At 47.7% G+C, this 19,525-nt stretch overlaps 1 protein-coding gene across 2 annotated transcripts in view; it reads right to left on the bottom strand.

The window, feature by feature from the left end:
- Positions 1-19,067, bottom strand: part of GDPD4 (glycerophosphodiester phosphodiesterase domain containing 4) — a 49,230-nt gene extending 30,163 nt beyond the window's left edge. The window contains exons 1-3 of one of the 2 annotated variants that reach the window (XM_083736804.1): positions 18,884-19,067; positions 12,815-13,009; positions 11,766-11,869 (exon numbers count right to left, since the gene is read on the bottom strand). In XM_083736804.1, the coding sequence (XP_083592930.1) occupies positions 11,766-11,869; positions 12,815-13,009; positions 18,884-18,940 (356 nt within the window). In that variant the 5' untranslated portion in view covers positions 18,941-19,067. The remainder of the gene's footprint in view (positions 1-11,765; positions 11,870-12,814; positions 13,010-18,883) is intronic. The other variant, XM_083736803.1, reaches the window with a different exon arrangement.
- Positions 19,068-19,525: the final 458 nt, after the last annotated feature.

The following is a 19,525-nucleotide window of genomic DNA, read 5'->3' as shown; positions in this document are numbered from 1 at the left end:
TGCCCAATTGATAGCTGTGAATTTGTCTAATCCTCTTTTGAAGCTGCCCAAGTTGGTGGCAATTCTACAAGGCAGGCTTAAGCAGTATGTGGACCGAGAACTCCCAGAAGTGCAAGCTGGATTTAGAAGAGGCAGAGGAACCAGAGACCAAATTGCAAACATGCGCTGGATTATGGAGAAAGCTAGAGAGTTCCAGAAAGACATCTACTTCTGCTTCATTGACTATGCAAAAGCCTTTGACTGTGTTGACCACAGCAAACTATGGCAAGTTCTTAAAGAAATGGGAGTGCCTGATCACCTCATCTGTCTCCTGAGAAATCTCTATGTGGGACAAGAAGCTACAGTTAGAACTGGATATGGAACAACTGATTGGTTCAAAATTGGGAAAGGAGTATGGCAAGGCTGTATATTGTCTCCCTGCTTATTTAACTTATATACAGAATTCATCATGTGAAAGGCTGGGCTGGATGAATCCCAAACCAGAATTAAGATTGCCGGAAGAAATATCAACAACCTCAGATAAACAGATGACACAACCTTGATGGCAGTAAGTGAGGAGGAATTAAAAAACCTTTTAATGAGGGTGAAAGAGGAGAGCACAAAATATGGTCTGAAGCGCAACATAAAAAAAACTAACATCATGGCCACTGGTCCCATCACCTCCTGGCAAATAGAAGGGGAGGAAAGGGAGGCAGTGAGAGATTTTACTTCCTTGGGCTCCTTGATCACTGCAGATTGTGACAGCAGTCACAGAATTAAAAGACGCCTGCTTCTTGGGAGAAAAGCAATGACAAACCTAGACAGCATCTTAAAAAGCAGAGACACCACCTTGCCAACAAAGGCCCATATAGTTAAAGCTATGGTTTTCCCATTAGTGATGTATGGAAGTGAGAGCTGGACCATAAAGAAGGCTGATTGCCGAAGAATTGATGCTTTTGAATTATGGTGCTGGAGGAGACTCTTGAGAGTCCCATGGACGGCAAAAAGATCAAACCTCTCCATTCTGAAGGAAATCAGGCCTGAGTGCTCACTGGAAGGACAGATCCTGAAGCTGAGGCTCCAGTATTTTGGCCACCTCATGAGAAGAGAAGACTCCCTGGAAAAGACCCTGGTGGTGGGAAAGATGGAGGGCACAAGGAGAAGGGGACCACAGAGGACGAGATGGTTGGATAGTGTTCTCAAAGCTACCAGCGTGAGTTTGACCCAACTGCGGGAGGCAGTGGAAGACAGGAGTGCCTGGCGTGCTCCGGTCCATGGGGTCACGAAGAGTCGGACACGACTAAACAACTAAACAACAACAACAGCAACAACAAAGTTGGTGGCCATCACTACTTCTCGTGTGAGTAAATCCCATAATTTAACTATGCACTTTTGTCCTTCCTCAATCTTCCAGGATATGTGGTAGACACATCTCTGTACTCCAACAGAAGGGACTGGTCAGGGGCAGGGCTTAGGAACTGCTGGGAGCCTCCTTAACCTGCCACCCGAGGCTGTCACCTCACTTTGCCTGATAGCAGGGCGTCATGGACACAGAGAGACAACAGGACTGTACAAGGGTCCCCGATTATAAAACCATAGAAAACGGGAGATACATAGCCGCTCCAGCAGCATATCTCTATTTCCTCACATACAGAAACACAAGAAGGGCTTTTACTCTTGCTAGAAGCTCAGCCTTGCCCTCACCGGTTCTGGAAGGCTCCTATAGAAGGGTCCCGAGCACATAGAGACTTTGCACCTGCCCATTAGGGGAAATAGGAAGCCTCGAACATATATTTATTAGGTGTCCTTTTTATGTTGAGATCTGTGGAGACACCACTGATCCTTTGCTGAAGAGGCTCGCCGATCTTTCAGACAAGTCTAAACTTAATTTTCTCCTCTTAGGCAAAGATCATAAGACGACATGGCTGGTAGCCAGATTCTGCGCCCAGATTTGTAGGCATGGATCATCCTTTAGAATAAAATAGCTATGATGGGATAATGAGCTGCTTGTGCGTAAAGCTTGATCCCTCCGGGGTTTGGCTAGCCAGCCAACCTCTGTCTCTAACGGAGCCCCCAAAGCATGGCTCCGTCAGTCACTGGTAGAATCCGACAGTGGGCGTCTACGGAATTTATTCCAACATAAAAGTTCCTTGACGGAAACGCGTCGTCTGGATTCTTGGCGCGACAGTTTCCGGCGAGGAGTGGGAGTGCTTATGGGAGGATCTGAAACTCCTCTGCTGTTACTGCTGGAAGAGTCCCTGAGCCATGCCTCCATCTCTCTCTCCTTAAGACTTCCCGATTTCCCCCTACTGGTGCCTTCCTCCGCTGCTGACTCTCTCCTGCCTTCTGAGAGCCTCTCCATCTCCTGTCTTTCCGATGGCAGTTCCCTGACATCCACCTCCCCTCCAGGGCCCCCTTCACCCCCTCCCGCCCCCTTTTCTACTGGCGGTGAGGGTGGAAAACCCCGGAAAGAACCCTCTTCATCATCAGAGGATTCGAACACTTCTCTCCACTGCCCCCCTTCTCTTCTCTCTGTGTTCTCTTCCTCGTCAGATTCTGCTCCCTCTTCCTGCCCTGATTCTGGGAACCCTTCAAACTCCTCTTCCTCATCGGTTGTGCCAAAGTGTTCCCTCCTAAACCTTCCCACGGGCTGAGGTTTCCTTGGAAACCGTTGATGAAACGTTTCTATTAAAATCTCGTCATTGACCTCCTCTGCCGGTACCCATGTGTTTTCCGACTCCGCTTCCCCTTCCCATTCTACCAAATACTCCACCTGATTCCCTCTCCACCTGGAATCAATGATTCCTGCCACATGTGGGTTGCGTTCCCTTTCTTCTATTACTGGTGTTTGCGTGACCTCTCCCTCACGTTCCCCCAACTCTCGCCCCTCTCGGTATGGCGACAGTAGAGACCTGTGAAATACTGGATGCAGTTTCATGTGGTTGGGCAATCTGAGCTTGAATGCCACCGGATTGACCTGTTGTATGACCTCAAAGGGTCCCAGCCGTTTGGGTCTTAATTTCTTACACCCTCCCTTGAACGGCAATCCTTGGGTGGATAGCCACACCCTGTCCCCCACCCTAATGGTTTCACCTTCCCTTCGGCTTCTGTCTGCTTGCCTTTTGTATTCTTCCTTGGCCCTCTCTAAGTTAAGTTGGAGTTGCCGGTGGATCGCTTCCATCTCTTCAACAAAGTGTTCTGCAGCCGGTACACTCCACCTCTCCCCTCCTTCTCCTGGAAATGCCCTGGGATGACACCCATAGTTTGCCAGGAAGGGACTTATCCCAGTGGACACATTCTCCGCGTTGTTGTAGGCAAATTCTGCCAGGGCCAACTTATCTACCCAATCATTTTCTCGGTCACTTACATAACACCTCAGGTATTGTTGTAAAATTCCGTTTGCCCTTTCCGCTTGCCCATTTGTTTCTGGGTGCCGGGCAGTTGAAAAATTGACCTCCACGTGCAGTAAGCTCATGAGCTTCCTCCAGAACCTGGAAGTAAACTGTTTCCCTCTGTCGCTGACCACCCTCAAGGGGGCGCCATGCAACCTGAAAATATGCTCTACAAACAACTTGGCGGTTTCCTCCGCTGTGACCGCATGTGAACAGGCTATAAAATGACACATCTTAGTTAATAGATCTACCACCACCATGACAGCTGTCTTGCCTTTGGATTTTGGCAGGTCCGTCATAAAATCTATGGATACTGCCTCCCATGGCCTTTCTGGTGTGGGTAAGGGTTCTAATAGCCCCGCTGGTGCCAGCCTCTCCCCTTTCGCTCGCTGACACCTGTCGCACCCCCTGACATATTCCCGTACGTCCTCCCTCACCTTGGGCCACCAAAACTCCCTGGTAACCAACCACATGGTTTTGTGCTGTCCGAAGTGCCCCGCTGTGGGGCTGTCGTGCAACTGTTTGAGTACTCTACCCCGCAGTTCCCCATCGGGTATGTACAGTGCCCCTTTGTAATACAACGCCCCGTTCTTTTCTTCAAACCCCCCTGTGTTCTCCTCTGTCCTCCTGAGTTCTCTGAGTTTCTCTTGGGCGTATTCATCGTTCTCAGTACTCACTATCAGTTCCCTCTGCCCCACCAATGCCGCCCCACACACCCAGTGGTCCTCAGGCGCTCCCTCCCCCTCTAAGTACTCAGGTTTCCTGGAAAGAGCGTCCGCCCTTACGTTCTCCGAGCCTGGCATGTAACGAATTTCAAAATGGAATTTGGAGAACTCCTGGGCCCATCTCACTTGTCTCTGGTTCAGCACTCGGGCTGTTCTCCAGTATTCCAGATTTTTGTGGTCAGTTCTGACTTGAACCTTGTGCTGCACCCCAATCAGCAAGTGCCGCCATCTCTGGAATGCTTCATGAATGGCGAGCAGTTCTCGGTCGTATACTGTGTAGTTCCTCTCGGATTTGTTCAACTTCCGCGAGAAGAAGGCACACGGTCTCCATTCTGACGTATCTTTTCCCGGCTGGAGAAGCACGGCCCCCACCGCTCGGTCTGACGCGTCAGTCTCCACTCTCATTGGTTGCTGTAGATCCACGTGCAACAGTTGCTCTTCCGACGCAAACGCCTTCTTTAATCGTTCGAACGCCCGCTGCGCCTCTTCCGTCCAAACAAATTTCTTCTTGCTGCTAAGACAATCCGTGATGGGCGCCGTTAAGTGGGCAAAGTTTTTGATGAACTTCCTATAGAAGTTTCCGAAGCCCAGGAATCTTTGCACGTCCTTCTTGGTCTTTGGTGTCTTCCATTCCAGTACCGCTTGAACCTTGCTGGGATCCATGGCCAATCCCTTGTCAGACAACCGGTACCCCAGGAATTCCACCTCCCTGGTATGAAACTGACACTTCTCCAGTTTCACCCACAGCTGGTTTTCTCGCAGCCTGCTCAGTACCTCTCTTACATCTCGCACATGCTGCTCCTCATTCTCTGAGTACACCAGGACGTCATCTAAGAACGCTACGCAGTTCTTGTAGAGCAATGGCCCCAGGACGTGATTCATGAATGATTGAAAACAGGCCGAGCCCCCTTGTAATCCGAAAGGCATAACTAAGTACTCAAAAGCCCCCAAGGGGGTGAACATAGTGGTCTTCCACTCATCCCCCTTTCTCACACGTATCAAATTATATGCCCCCCTAAGGTCCAGCTTGGTAAAAATTTTCCCTTTTCTAACCCGTGTCAGAATGTCATCAATTCTGGGCATGGGGAAAGTCACTGGTTCTGACACTGCATTTAGGGCCCTGAAATCCACTACAAGCCTGGGTTTATCCGTGTTTTTTTGTCCACAAAGAACACTGGGCTGCCCCCCACCGCTCGTGACTCTCTGATGAAACCTCGCTTGAGGTTCTTGTCAATGAACTCCCTTAACTCCTGCATCTCACTGTCTGACATTGCATACAGCTTGCCCACTGGCAATTGTGCTCCTGGGAGTAAGGTAATTTGACAGTCAAAAGGTCTGTGCGGGGGCAGTTTATCTGCTTCCTTTTCGCTGAAGACGTCAATCAAGTCAGCGTATTGTCGTGGCACCCTCCCTTTGTCCGTTACTTCCATCCCTGCTAGAGTGGCCTTGGCCCCTTCCTGAGCCTTTCCCTCCTTGCAGTGTTCTAGGCAATGTGCTGATCCAAAGGAAACCACCCTCTGATGCCAGCCTACTAGCGGATCATGTAGTGCCAGCCAGCTCATCCCCAAAATAATAGGAGCTCCTCCCAAGGTGGCTACGTTAAACGCTATCAGTTCTGTGTGTCTTGCCACCCTCATTATCATTGGTACAGTCTGTTGGCTCACTTCTCCTCCCAACAGTTCCCTCCCATCAATCGTGGTCACCTGCAGAGGGTTACTTAACAGGATAGTCTGTATCTGGTGTTCAGCTGCAAACGCCTTACTCATGAAATTACAGGAGCTGCCTGAATCCAATAGCGCTTTTATCTTTAGTGGGTGTCCGTTTGGCAGCTCCAGCAACACCTCTATCACAAGCGCTGGTCTTGGGGGTTCCGGCGTGGGCACTTTCACTACTCCTTGGCCTGGCTGCTGTGCCCCGATGTTGGCAACCAGGCGTTGGCTTTTACTTGCTCCTTTATTTCTTCTTCCTCTTTCCCCCCAACAGTTCCCGCCATCCCTTGCCATTCCTTTCTTTGCGGACAGACTCTGGCAAAGTGACCTGGCTGTTGGCAGAGATAACATTTCTTGGCACTCTTTCCCTCCTTCTTCCGCCCTTCATTGGTGTTTGAAACTGCGCGCGCGCGCGCTGCTCCAAGTTCCATCGGCTCTGCTGGCGGGAAAGGCTGCTCCGGAATCTCTGGAATGCGGAAATCCTTCCAACGTTCCCCCTTTCCTTCCCGCTTTTCCAAAGCTCTTGCCTCCTGGCACGCTCCTATGGACAGTGCAGATTTAGTCAGCTGGTCCATAGACTCCGCCCTAGGTGCCCGGGAAAGTTCATCTTTCATGGCCGGAGAGAGCCCTTCTTCAAACAGCATTTGAATAGGTTCACTCGCTAGGTCCCAACCCAGTCTATGTATCAACATGGTGAACTCAGTCCAGTACTCACGTACAGATCGGCTCCCCTGTTTACACGCCATTAACTGCCTGCGCACCACTCCCTGCTCAATCTCGCTGGAAAACATCAGGTCCATGGCGCGAAAAAACTTCCTCGTGTCCTTTAGGATTTCATTGTTGGCTGCCATCAGGGGTCTAACCCAGTCCTTCGCCCATCCCTCTAGATGGCCAATAACGTACGCCACTCTAGAATCCTCATCGGGGAAGTCATCAAACTGTAGATTGAGAGCATATTGCATCTCGGTTCTAAAGGCTTGATAGTTCCTGGGATCCCCCCCAAATTTCTGCACCAATCCAGGCACCTTTCTTGCGAGTGGGGTGGTTTTCCCCTTATCCACATCTTGAGCCCTCCTCTCCTCGAGCCTCGCCGTTTGCAGCGCGAGCTGGACCTCCAACGCCCTGTACCTCTCTTCCAGGCTTGGACCCGCTCCAGCTCCAGCTCCTGCTCCTCCGGTTCCGGCTGGGTTGCTCATGATGCCTCTGCTTGCACAAGCTGCTTTCAGAGACTGTCGGATTGCTATGATGGGATAATGAGCTGCTTGTGCGTAAAGCTTGATCCCTCCGGGGTTTGGCTAGCCAGCCAACCTCTGTCTCTAACGGAGCCCCCAAAGCATGGCTCCGTCAGTCGCTGGTAGAATCCGACAGTGGGCGTCTACGGAATTTATTCCAACATAAAAGTTCCTTGACGGAAACGCGTCGTCTGGATTCTCGGCGCGACAGTTTCCGGCGAGGAGTGGGGGTGCTTATGGGAGGATCTGAAACTCCTCCGCTGTTACTGCTGGAAGAGTCCCTGAGCCATGCCTCCATCTCTCTCTCCTTAAGACTTCCCGATTTCCCCCTACTGGTGCCTTCCTCCGCTGCTGACTCTCTCCTGCCTTCTGAGAGCCTCTCCACCTCCTGTCTTTCCGATGGCAGTTCCCTGACAATAGCTTACTAGGAAAATGCTGAAGTTGCCCTTTGGAGTGTCTCAGGGTCAATTTTTTATGGTAGCCCAAATCTCAGCTATATGGGTGTATGTATATATTTCAATTTTAACTCATGAGCTATTGCTGCAATCTGCTCCGATTGTATATTTTATATTGTATATTGTATATTTTATGAACACTGTTTTTATTGTGTTATGTTATGTGAGCTGGTCTTTGCCCATAATAAATTATCTAATCTAATAGTAGGGCCGGTTGTGCCTCGCAGGCATTGTGGCTCCGGTACCTGCCTGGCCATTCCTTATGGGGCCTGTGGGTTGCAGAAGGAAGACGGGCAAGAAGAAGCTGGATTTCAGAAAGGGTTGCCTACCATTACTGCATTTCTCATTAAGGAATCCCTGGGTTTCCCTAGACACAGTATAAAAATCATTATCTGTCAGGCTTCACCCCTCCCATGGTGGCAGACAAGAAGTAGTTGTTGTTGTTGTTTAGTCGTGTCCGACTCTTCGTGACCCCATGGACCAGAGCACGCCAGGCACTCCTGTCTTCCACTTCCTCCCACAGTTTGGTCAAACTCATGCTGGTAGCTTCCAGAACACCATCCAACCATCTCATCCTCTGTCATCCCCTTCTCCTTGTGCCCTCCATCTTTCCCAACATCAGGGGCAGAGAGATAGAAATGTCATCTCTCTTAGATAATGGCGTTGCTCCAAGTAAAGTCCCACCCCCTCCATCTCTCTTATTTTACGCCATCCCAGTATTGGCTAATCTGAGCTTTTTGTTCTCCTACTCTCAATGCCCATTGGGTCCTGGGAGGGAGGGCATCAGGAATGCTTTCCAAAGAAACTGAGTCTGTCAGCTGTCTCTCCCCTGGCGCTTCTTCTTCCTCCTGCCCCTCTCCCAATATTTCTCAGCTTATCCCCTCTGCAGCCTTCTGCAAACCACTGTTGTAAATCCATACTGTCCTTGTTATGTACTGAAGTTCTCACCCTGGGCCAGCAGGGGGATACTGTAGATAGTTATGCAAATAAGGGATCAAAAGTGACATTCAGTGATTGGATAGTTTTAGAGAATTGTTACAGTTACGTTGTACTGGAGCTCTATATATGCAGGCTGACTGAGCCCTTCAGTTCTCTTGTGACCTGTGAATAAACAAGAGCTGTTTGAAGAATCGCTGTGTCCTCTGATATGCTCAGCCACAACTTAACAGTCCTCCTCTTCTCGGGAAGGTTCAGGAGGAGTGTAAGCATTTCACACCTCGGTTGCTGATGTGTGGTGGTTATCATCATCATCATCATTTTTAATTTGTATACCGCCTTTCTATCTTACAATACTCAAGGGGGTTTACAAGCTGAACAAACAAAAAATGTACAACTTATAACAATTTAATGCAATACAAAAATGTGATAATAAAACATAACTTTAAAATAAGCAATGTGCTTCAAAAGAGTAATGTAATGGGGGTTGGGGTTGCTTGTGCGTAAGCCGCAAACTGCTCCAAGCTGACTTGTTTGGTTAAAACTTTCCCCCCGGCTGGACAGCCCTTACTCCGTGGCTGTCTCAATCACTGGCAGAATCCGTCAGTGGGCGTTTCCTGAACTTTTTCCAACATAAAAGTTCTTTGACACCAAGTCTCCGCCTAGCCTCCCTGCGCGGAAGCTTTCTGCGCAGAGTGGGCGTCCCAAGCGGAGATTCTGTGCTCTCCCCGCTGGTCTCGCTGGAACAGTCTCGGAGCCCTCCCTCCGAAGCTCCCTCAGCCTCCCCTTTCTTCCTAGCGTCACGCCTATTTCCTTCCCCAGCGGAAGCTCACCCTCTCTCTTTGCTGGTTCCCTCTCCAGCGTCATTGGGGAGCCTTACCTCCACCCTTGGCTCTGATGGCAGTTCCCTGACAAGTAACATTCAACAGCTATTTGCAAAGTATAAAATAATAATATCAGCATATAAAAGTTAAACAGAAATCCACTCAACAGTTACAATAATATCTAAACTATAATCAATAAAACAACGGCAAGCCACAGTACATAACACAATACAATACACATTGAGAAACAGAGAGTGGGGCAAGGCAGGTGGAAGGTGACCTTGCCTGATGGAGTCTTTTATTTTATATCACAGGTCTGTGTTTACTTTCTAGGCCTGGCAAACCTGAGAACAGAAGCTAGCCTTATCTCTTCCTCTCTGTTGTGTTTTTGTACTTTTTCCTTTCTGTTCTCTCTCGGAGCTGAAGTGAGAAGACGCCATGATCACTTTGTTCTGTATATAGGTAAAGGTAAAGGGACCCCTGACGATTAGGTCCAGTTGCGGCCGACTCTGGGGTTGCGGCATTCATCTCGCTTTATTGGCCGAGGGAGCTGGCGTACAGCTTCCGGGTCATGTGGCCAGCATGTCTAAGCCGCTTCTGGCGAACCAGAGCAGCTCACAGAAATGCCATTTTACCTTCCCGCTGGAGTGGTACCTATTTATCTCCTTGCACTTGACGTTCTTTCGAACTGCTAGGTTGGCAGGAGCTGGGACTGAGCAATGGGAGCTCACCCCGTCACGGGGATTTGAACCACCGACCTTCTGATCGGCAAGTCCTAGGCTCTGTGGTTTAACCCACAGCACCACCCGCATCCATTGTCCTGTATATAAAGGTAAGGGTAAAGGGGCCCCTGACCATTAGGTCCAGTCGTGACCGACTCTGGGGTTGCGGCGCTCATCTCACTCCATAGGCTGAGGGAGCCGGCTTTTGTCCGCAACCCCAGAGTCGGTCGCGAAACGCCATTTACCCTCCCGCCGGAGCAGTACCTATTTATCTCCTTGCACTTTGACGTTCTTTCAAACTGCTAGGTTGGCAGGAGCAGGGACCGAGCAATGGGAGCTCACCCCATGGCGGAGATTCGAACCGCCGACCTTCTGATCGGCACGTCCTAGGCTCTGTGGTTTAACCCACTGTGCCACCCGCGTCCATTGTCCTGTATATAGTGCTTAATAAAAGCTTAGAATGAGCACACCAATCTCCATTTTGTTTCTGCTGAACTCTGCTGAGTGTGTGTGCACATAGGCATCTGCTATGTGTCACTGGAGTGTGCTGGGACTGATGGTTTATGGACGTAACGGAGCTGCGCAACTTCAGGAAGATGCCCGGAGAGGTTTGTCTCATCTTGGGGGCTGCGTGGACGCCCTGGCGTAATCCGACAAGGATTTCTCCACCATTCCTCCTCAGTCCAGTCCCTGACATTATCCTAGACCAGGGGCTCCCAGATTGCAGTCTGCAGAACACCACCGTTCCAAGGGCTTCATTCCCATGGTCCATGTCCTATCTTTGAAAAACAATGGCAATGTGGACTGTGATAGGAATTTTATGGTCTTAGATATATGGTAATGTCCATGAGTGTACCAACCAAGCACATGCATAGATCAGCACAGGAAGACCAACCTGGAACCATTTTTGATTCCTAAACTGACCAAATGTTTTCTCTGCAAGGTCAAAGTGGGAAACCTCCCCATTGTCTCTTTCCTCACAAATCCTGTCTTAAGGGCACATTTAAGATATGAATAGGGTGTGAGCCTGTGACCTGGCCCAGGAACTAAGTATTTATCACTACAAAAGACTGGCCAGGCTCCCCAGGCAATCCAATCAAGTAACCTGCCAGACAGGAGATAAACAACATTCAAAATTTCTGTTTTAGACCGCCTTTTTTGTGATGTAGGTGTGATGTATCTGAGGGGTGGTCTTAGGTTACACCTCTTCTGTGATGTATGTATGATGTTTCTGGGGGTGGTCTTGATCTACAGGGTGATAATTTCAAAAGTCTTTATAAGGCCTTGCGCGCCATTTTTCTGGGTTCTTCCTCTCTCCTGCGGGTGAGGGGAACACCCTGTTGCAACAGATCAATAAAGATCAAGTTTACTAGCTGCTTTTGCTTCTCAAATATTCTCTGGTTGGCGTCTGTTATTCTCTCCTACCAATAGGGAACCTATGTAAGGATTCTATATGGGCTCTTGGATACCCCATGAAGGAAAAGGGCAATTTTTGTTTACAACAAGACCCTGCGGGTGTTTATGTAATTTGAAATTGCAACACAATAGCATACAATACAAGAAATAAAAGCTGCAGTACATACCCAGTTAAAAATAACGCAGCATCTTCCACCACATTAAGCACCCTTTTCCAGCCACTTCTGGGTCACCACAATGCGCACATGTGCGGTTGTGTGCCAATTGGACACATGTAAATCGGTCGTGGTCTGTATTACCACTTCCTCCACTCCTAGAAGAAACCATTTTCTTTAAGATTGTTGCTTTCAAAGGTCAGATAACCAGAGCACCTACCAGTCAAAATTATGGTAGTCATTCTTGGTTTCTCCCCACAGGTACAGAAAGACAAACCAAAGGCAGAATGCCAGGCACACCAAGAGGAAAAAGATGCACTCCCTCTGGAAACAAAGGAAAAGAAAACCCGAATGAGAGGTCAGTAATTATAAAAATAAAAGCTCTTTTTTTCAACTGAAAGTGACTCTCCTCTGCAAATGTGCAAAATGGCTGGCAGCCCCTGGTTTGGTTGAATAGGAAAGCTTTCTCCTTATCTACAGAGGTGATTTCTTTAAAATGTTCTCATACATTTATTTATTTCATTTGCTAGTGGCTTCGCCTTGCCCAAAGCGACCCAAAGTGACGTAAACCCAAACAACCAAACAGACTGGGAACCCGCCCCCCCCCCAGATACATTAAAAGCAAGTGAAATGCATTTAAAACATCCTACCCACTTCTAAAAGGCCACTGATTCTGTGGTAAGAGTCTGCGGGCGCCCAAGCCACTGTGTCACTCCCAGGAGAGACGCATGGATTGGGCGCGCTGCAGGCCCCGTGCTGAGTGCCGCCTGGCATTCTGTCACCCCCCTCAGTGGTGACACCCAGGGCGACCCACCCCTACCGCACCCCCCTTCCTCCACCCCAGGAAACAGGAGTGTGTACGTGCTTTGGGCTCTGACCACCACCTGCCCGTGTCTCAGCCAGTTCCCCCAAAAGGAATAGGGCCGTTGGGCAGAGGGAGAGAGCAGTGGCGTAACCTGGGAGCACCACAGGGCGATTGCCCCAGGCACAAAATTGTTAGGGGCGAACCAGGAAGTGACCTCTCCAGACAATGGAATAACTTGGGTTTTTTTATTATTTCTGTGGCTGCGGTCTCCTCGGTGATGCGGACGCCGTTCGACAATTGAATGTGCATGCATCCTCCATCCATTTACCTCGTTCCCACCTACCACCTCTGAGCAGCCCTGGGTGTCAGCCACCCACGCTACACCACTGGAAGAGAGGGGCAAGGTTTTCCACCCATGGGCTGGGACTTGTTTCTGAAGGAATCTAACAGGAATCTGCATTCACCCTGCAGCAGCAGCACTGGCCCCGCTCCATCCTGTTCTGGCGATCCCGTTGCCACTGACAGCTGTACAAACCAGCCAGGCAGCAGATGAAGCATCGGTGTTCATATCGATGCAGCAAACTCATCCAAGGTTTCCTTAGTTGTCCAACGGTGACAAGACGGACATCCATTTCTGGGTCTTCTACATTATCCTCCACCTGAAATAAGAACTCTGAGAGTCAACTGTTTTTGCTCAGGTCTTTGCGTATGCTACAGCGAGAGGCCAAAGGGGAATATAGGACCCTGTCTCCTAAGGGTTCCGAATTTGTTTGTTTTTTTAAAAAAAAATCACATCTCTAGTCTGTTGTGAAGTGTGCAGCTTGTGCACAAACTTTCTCTTCACGCGTGCAACCCTCTTTCGACTTCAAGTCCTGAGCATGTCCTAAAACTGGTACTTTATGGAGTCGGAGAGCACCACTGAGTAATAATAAAAATCGCAATAATTTTATTATTTATACCCTGCCCATTTGGCTGGGTTGCCTCAGCCACTCTGGGTAGATTCCAACGCATGTAAAAACATAATAGAACATTAAATATTGAAAGTTGCAGATAGGTAGCCGTGTTGGTCTGCCATAGTCAAAACAAAATAAAAAATTTCCTTCCAGTAGCACCTTAAAGACCAACTAAGTTAGTTCTAGGTATGAACTTTCGTGTTGGTCTTTAAGGTGCTACTGGAAGGAATTTTTTTATTTTGTATTAAATATTAAAAACATTCCAATACAGGGCTGCCTTCAGATGTCTTCTAAAAGTTGTGTAGTTCTTTATCTCCTTCAAATTTGAGGGGAGGGCGTTCCACAGGGCGGGTGCCACCACTGAGAAGGCCCTCTGCCTGATTCCTTTTGCAGTGAAGGACCCACTAGAAGACCCTTGAAGATGGACTCCAGTATCCAGTGTCCAGGGTGGAGGCACTCCTTCAGGTATACTGGGCTGAGACCGTTTAGGGCTTTAAAGGTCAGCACCAACACTTTGAATTGTGCTCCTAAACATACTGGGAGCCAGTGAAGATCCTTTAGGACTGATGGTCCCAGAAGCCGGTCCCTGTCCCCCATCTAGTAGCTGCATTCCAGGATTAAATCAGAAACCAGGACAGCTTCTCTAAATCAGGGATGTCCCTGGAAAATAGGGCACTTGGAGTGTCTGATTTACTTGTTTGTATTGTGATTTTAAGCGGGTGGCACTGTGGGTTAAACCACAGAGCCTAGGACTTGCTGATCAGAAGGTTGGCGGTTTGAATCCCCGCGACGGGGTGAGCTCCCGTTGCTCGGTCCCTGCTCCTGCCAACCTCGCAGTTCGAAAGCACATCAAAGTGCAAGTAGATAAATGGGCACCACTCCGGCGGGAAGGTAAACGGTGTTTCCATGCACTGCTCTGGTTCGCCAGAAGCGGCTTAGTCATGCTGGCCACATGACCCGGAAGTTGTACGCCGGCTCCCTCGGCCTGTAAAGCGAGATGAGCACCGCAACCCCAGAGTCGGCCACTACTGGACCTAATGGTCAGGGGATCCTTTACCTTTACCTTTAAACATCAACCAGAGGCTTTGCTATGAGCATAATATACATTTTTAAATGCAGGAACCTTTTCAGGAGAGCCTAGAAGAGTCTGCCCTTCACCTACAGAGAGAACGGTCCCCACCCAGGTACTATGTAATCCAGAATAAATTGACTGATCTGATTTATGTACCCTCAAGGAAGCCAGTTCCATTCCCTGTCCTTACCCAATGTACCTCGGTTGCTACTCAATCCAAGGTATCTTCCTGCCAAAAAATCAACATTGCAGCATCCACAGGCCTCCCAGTTAAGCACTAAACTGCCACAGAACCTTCTAATGTGTTGGAACAAGCACTATTGCAACTTTCAAAAAATCCAGGTCACCATGAAGAATGCTTAGATGAGGACAATAGTTCAGAAAGTGGCCAGATTGTAGAGTCCAGAACATCTGTAGGGCAGCAGTTTTTGGAAAGGTTGGCCAAGAGGAACCAAGTTGGTTTTTGTTCTGATCAGCTGGCAAAATGGCCTTCTCGGCTTCTTTCCCTTGGACCCTTAACAAACTACACTTCCCATGATTCTTTGGGAAAGCCATGACTGTTTAAAGCGTCACGATGCAGATAGGACTTTAGGCAAATGCAACCCAGAGGTCGTGCTGTGCATGCTGCTGAAGAATGCCATATTTAAAATACAAGTTTTGGCATGAAAGAAATCAAACACTTTTCCCACTTACATTTGCATGCCCCTCAGAAGATTGGTAAGGGGGCATTGGGGGCATTTTCACAAGGCCAAACCATATCACAAAAAGGGAGCTCCCCATTTCATCTCTGTCCTCTAAAGGCCTTCAACCTGTCCCCAGTTATTATTACATTTAACACAGGACCAATGAACTTGTGGTCCTCCAGATATCTGTCAGGAGCTCATCCTACACTCGAGTAGGACCCTGGTAGAGACACATGCCCAACTGGCATGTTCTCTCCCTCCTGGTCTTTCGTTCGGGAGCTTCTAAAGCTTTCTTCTGCCCGAACATCGCAGCGACAGATGCCAACCGACACCGGCACGCTTAGGGATTCGCAGAGTCTTTGCGGCTTGCGTAACAGACCTCAGCAACTCAGCATTTTGGCTAATCTACCTTGTTTACATATAAACACACATGGAACACTGCAACATGGTTCCCTCTTTCTCTAGCATCAGACAGCAAAGAGAAAAAGAACAAAGGACAATAGTCCCACTTCATGGAATACGGTAGTAATAATAATAATAATAATAATAATAATAATAATAATAATTTTTATTTATATCCCGCCCTCCCCAGCCGAAGCCGGGCTCCTGTCTCCGTCACTTCCCACTCTGTGGAATCAAAACATATACTGTCATGTGATAGACAACAATCCCATGACTGCAATCATGGAGCAGGAATTCTAAAAATATCATCCACCAGATATTTTTCATCTGGCCTTCACCATAAGTTCCTAAGGTATGTTACAATAATCAGCAACATTAGGAACAGTTTAATACAACGCACAATCACAAAAGGGATGCAGGTGGTGCTGTGGTCTAAAATACTGAGCCTCTTGGGTTCAGCAGTTCGAATCTCCGCGATGGGGTGAGCTCCCGTTGTTCGGTCCCTGCTCCTGCCAACCTAGCAGTTCGAAAGCACCCCAAAAATTGCAAGTAGATAAATAGGTACCGCTCCGGCGGGAAGGCAAACAGCATTTCCGTGTGCTGCTCTGGTTCGCCAGAAGCGGCTTAGTCCTGCTGGCCACATGACCCAGAAGCTGTACACCGGCTCCCTCGGCCTGTAAAGCGGGATGAGCGCCGCAACCCCAGAGTCGGCCACGACTGGACCTAATGGTCGGGGGTCCCTTTAACTTTACTACAAACTAAACTACTGGCTTGCATGAGTGTTACAGCTCCCTATAGAGAATTCTCTCTTGCAGGCTACCACCCCCTCCTCCCTTCCAAAATGGCCCCCTTCACTCTTAATGCCCAAGATACAGTTACCATCATCCCTGACCACTTGCTACCTGAAACTGGAGCAGGATGGGAGCTGGGAGTCCAAGAACTCTCCTCCAACCCAGTCCATTTAGACCAGGCAAAGGTGGGACTCAGTTTCACATTATATTTCCAATGGTGAGAGAAGTGGTAAGAATGCACGGAAGTTTTACGAACCCAGTGGATTCCGTCCTGGTTCCTTTACTGAAAGGGATCCTGTATCAAACAGAAGCAAAGGGGTGGGTGGGGAGAGTAACTGGATATTTCAGGGCAGGAGGAATTACAGAAACAGAATATGCAAGAAAGTGATCTGATCCCCAAGCAAACGGGAGTGGAGGAATCCAGTTCTCAAGTTAGTTGCTTTGAGATTATGTGGCTCCCATCCTATTCTTCGTGGAGTCTTTTCTCAAGTCATTCAAAGGCCTGAATTTTTAAGGGTGACTCTCCTTTTAAAGTAATTTTTTCTTTAATAGCACAAGCACGTGTTGCACCGGCCCCGGAAGTGACTTTTAAAATGGCAAAACAGGCCCTAAAATAGCCCCGAAGAAAGGGCAGAAAAACAGGACTCCCATGAGCCTTTGCAAGTGCAAGACCCAGGAGCCTTTGCACCAAACACTGAATCCTGTGCAAAGCTGGAGTTTGAGCAAATTCACATTTCAGCAGCAATTTGCAATTATATTCATCATCTTCATCACTAATTGAATTTATATACCACCCTATACCTGTGAGTCTCAGGGTGGATCACAGAATAAAATCAAGATATAAAACAACCACAAAATAAATAATAAAAATAAAAACAACCCAATAGTGAAAATTCATGAGCATTTTAGTGCAAATTTCTCCTAATAAACACATTTTTTGCTACTCCTCTTTAAACAATAAATACTTTTTGCCAGTAATTTCCTCATATCTGATGCATTATGTATGTTATCTTTCTCTAATATACTTTCCTTTGATATATGCATTTTGGTTGGGAAATTGCATCAGATTTCAAAGAAAGGGCTGCTGTGTTTCACTTTGCATAATGGTTTGAGGAGTGTGGGTTGGGTGTTTTCTCATTAAAACGCAAACAAAATCGAATTCCTTCTCCAGCCCTGTAGAAGACAACCTTTAAACTGAACCCCAGGTGTCTAAAAATAAACCCAACTTTAAGCCTTTTCCCATCTCTCTTTTACTGGAGGTTAAAAAGCTGTAGTTGTCTAGCATATGCAAGAACTTTCCTAACACTGTTCACAATAGATTTGCAACAGTAATCACCCCAGTTTTTTAAAAAACATATTTACATATACTGTTAAAAGCTATTAAAACTGATGGATTGCTTATGCTTAAATCTATAACAACAGATGTGTGCTTTGCTGAAAATGTGATTTTTCACAAAGAGTTGTTCTCTTGGACTTGTTGAGAAATATTTGGACTCTTTGGCTTTGAGATATTGAGTTGCGTATGCCTTTATTGTTTTGGCATTGTAAATATCATTTAAGTACTAGAAGGTGTTGAATTTTCGTACTGCTAATCATATAACTGCAAAGTTGGAAGGGACCCTAAGGGCCATCTAGTCCAACCCCCTGCAATGCAGGAATTTTTTTTTGCCCAAGGTGGGGCTCTTAACCCCTGACCCTGACATTAAGAGTCTCATGCTCTACCAGCAAAACAAAATATAATTTTAAACTCGCTTCGTCGTTCAGCTGCAAGCTAGAACAACTCTTCCGAATGAGCTATCCAATTAATCTTTTGCAAACCACATACAGTAGTACCTCAGGTTAAGTACTTAATTCGTTCTGGAGGTCCGTACTTAACCTGAAACTGTTCTTAACCTGAAGCACCACTTTAGCTAATGGAGCCTCCTGCTGCTGCCATGCCGCCGGAGCACGATTTCTGTCCTCATCCTGAAGCAAAGTTCTTAACCTGAAGCACTATTTCTGGGTTAGCGGAGTCTGTAACCTGAAGCGTATGTAACCTGAAGCATATGTAACCCGAGGTACCACTGTACAGAGTTATTTAGTTTGGGAAAGTATGATTCTGCCTCTCGGTTGTTTTGGCTTCGGCGACAACTTTGGGAACTGGCTACGGCTTCCCTCCAGATGTTAACATTTCACAGATTATTGCTGCTCCATTTGCAAGCTGATGGGAAGCCTCCTTGCCAGATGTTTTGCAAACTCTCGCTGCCACTGATCCCCTCCTGCTGTTGGCACTGGCCAAAAGAGAGGGTTGCCCTACTCATCCATCGGTTTTTTAGATGCGTGCTCACGGCTCGTTATATAGGAAGAAATCACTTGGAATGCCGAGCGGCTTTTGAGACTTCTTAATAAAATGCATCCGTCCGAGCCAAGGGTGAGTTTTTCCCCTTTGCCAAAGGATTTGTTCCTGCTCGCCCGTTAGCAAAAGGTCACTTCATTAGCACTCTGTTCCCATCCACCGAGGATGGAGATCTGGGGTCGGTTTGGGGGCAAAAGGAAGAGAAATCCTCACATTTCCCAAACCGTTACTTTGCAGGGAATCTTAATAAGGGCATTAACAACCAAGGCAGCATCCAGGGACAGAGATGCCACTCACCTCAGATTTCTCTTCCCAAAACGATTTGAAGTTCTCCTCCTTTGAGCGCCCTCCCATTCACCGCCTCCCTTCCGTGGTGGTGACCTCTGGTTCTTATATCTCTGCTGCCAACGAGAGGTATAGCTGGAATCTCCGAAGTAGGAAAGGAGGGCTGCGAACAGCTAAGCTCCTCCCACAGTGGGTGGGGCATTTGCCATCTGTGACCGTTGTTCTTTTTCTTTAAAAGCTCAATCCAAAGGCGGCTGGAAAAGATTGAAATGTAATCCAAATGGGGAAAGTTGTTTGCCATATGGCGGTGCAACAGACAGGGAGGGAGGAAGAAGGAAGAATTTGGTTCTCAGTGTTCCTGCTTCCACATCAGACACAAACAATTTGATTTAAAAATTCTGCCAACGGATATTATTTTTTTGAGCATCTGTACTTGGAAAAATCATAAAGCAGATCTGGAGTATGGCAAATGGGAAGGAATCATTTCCATTGTTTAAGGTTTCTACAGAAAACAGTTTTGTTCATATTACATGCAATAATTTTTCCATTTTCAGTCTCCTCCTCCTGATGTCTCATGCAGATTGGGATCTCAGTGCTTGAACTTAATAAAAAATCCTGATGAACTATCTTGGACAGACAAGAGCACTTTGAAGT

The sequence above is a fragment of the Podarcis gaigeae genome (genome assembly GCF_964106915.1).
Source record: "Podarcis gaigeae genome assembly, chromosome: 4".
Taxonomy (NCBI): Eukaryota; Metazoa; Chordata; class Lepidosauria; order Squamata; family Lacertidae; genus Podarcis; species Podarcis gaigeae.
This window is presented reverse-complemented; position numbering and strand designations above follow the sequence as displayed.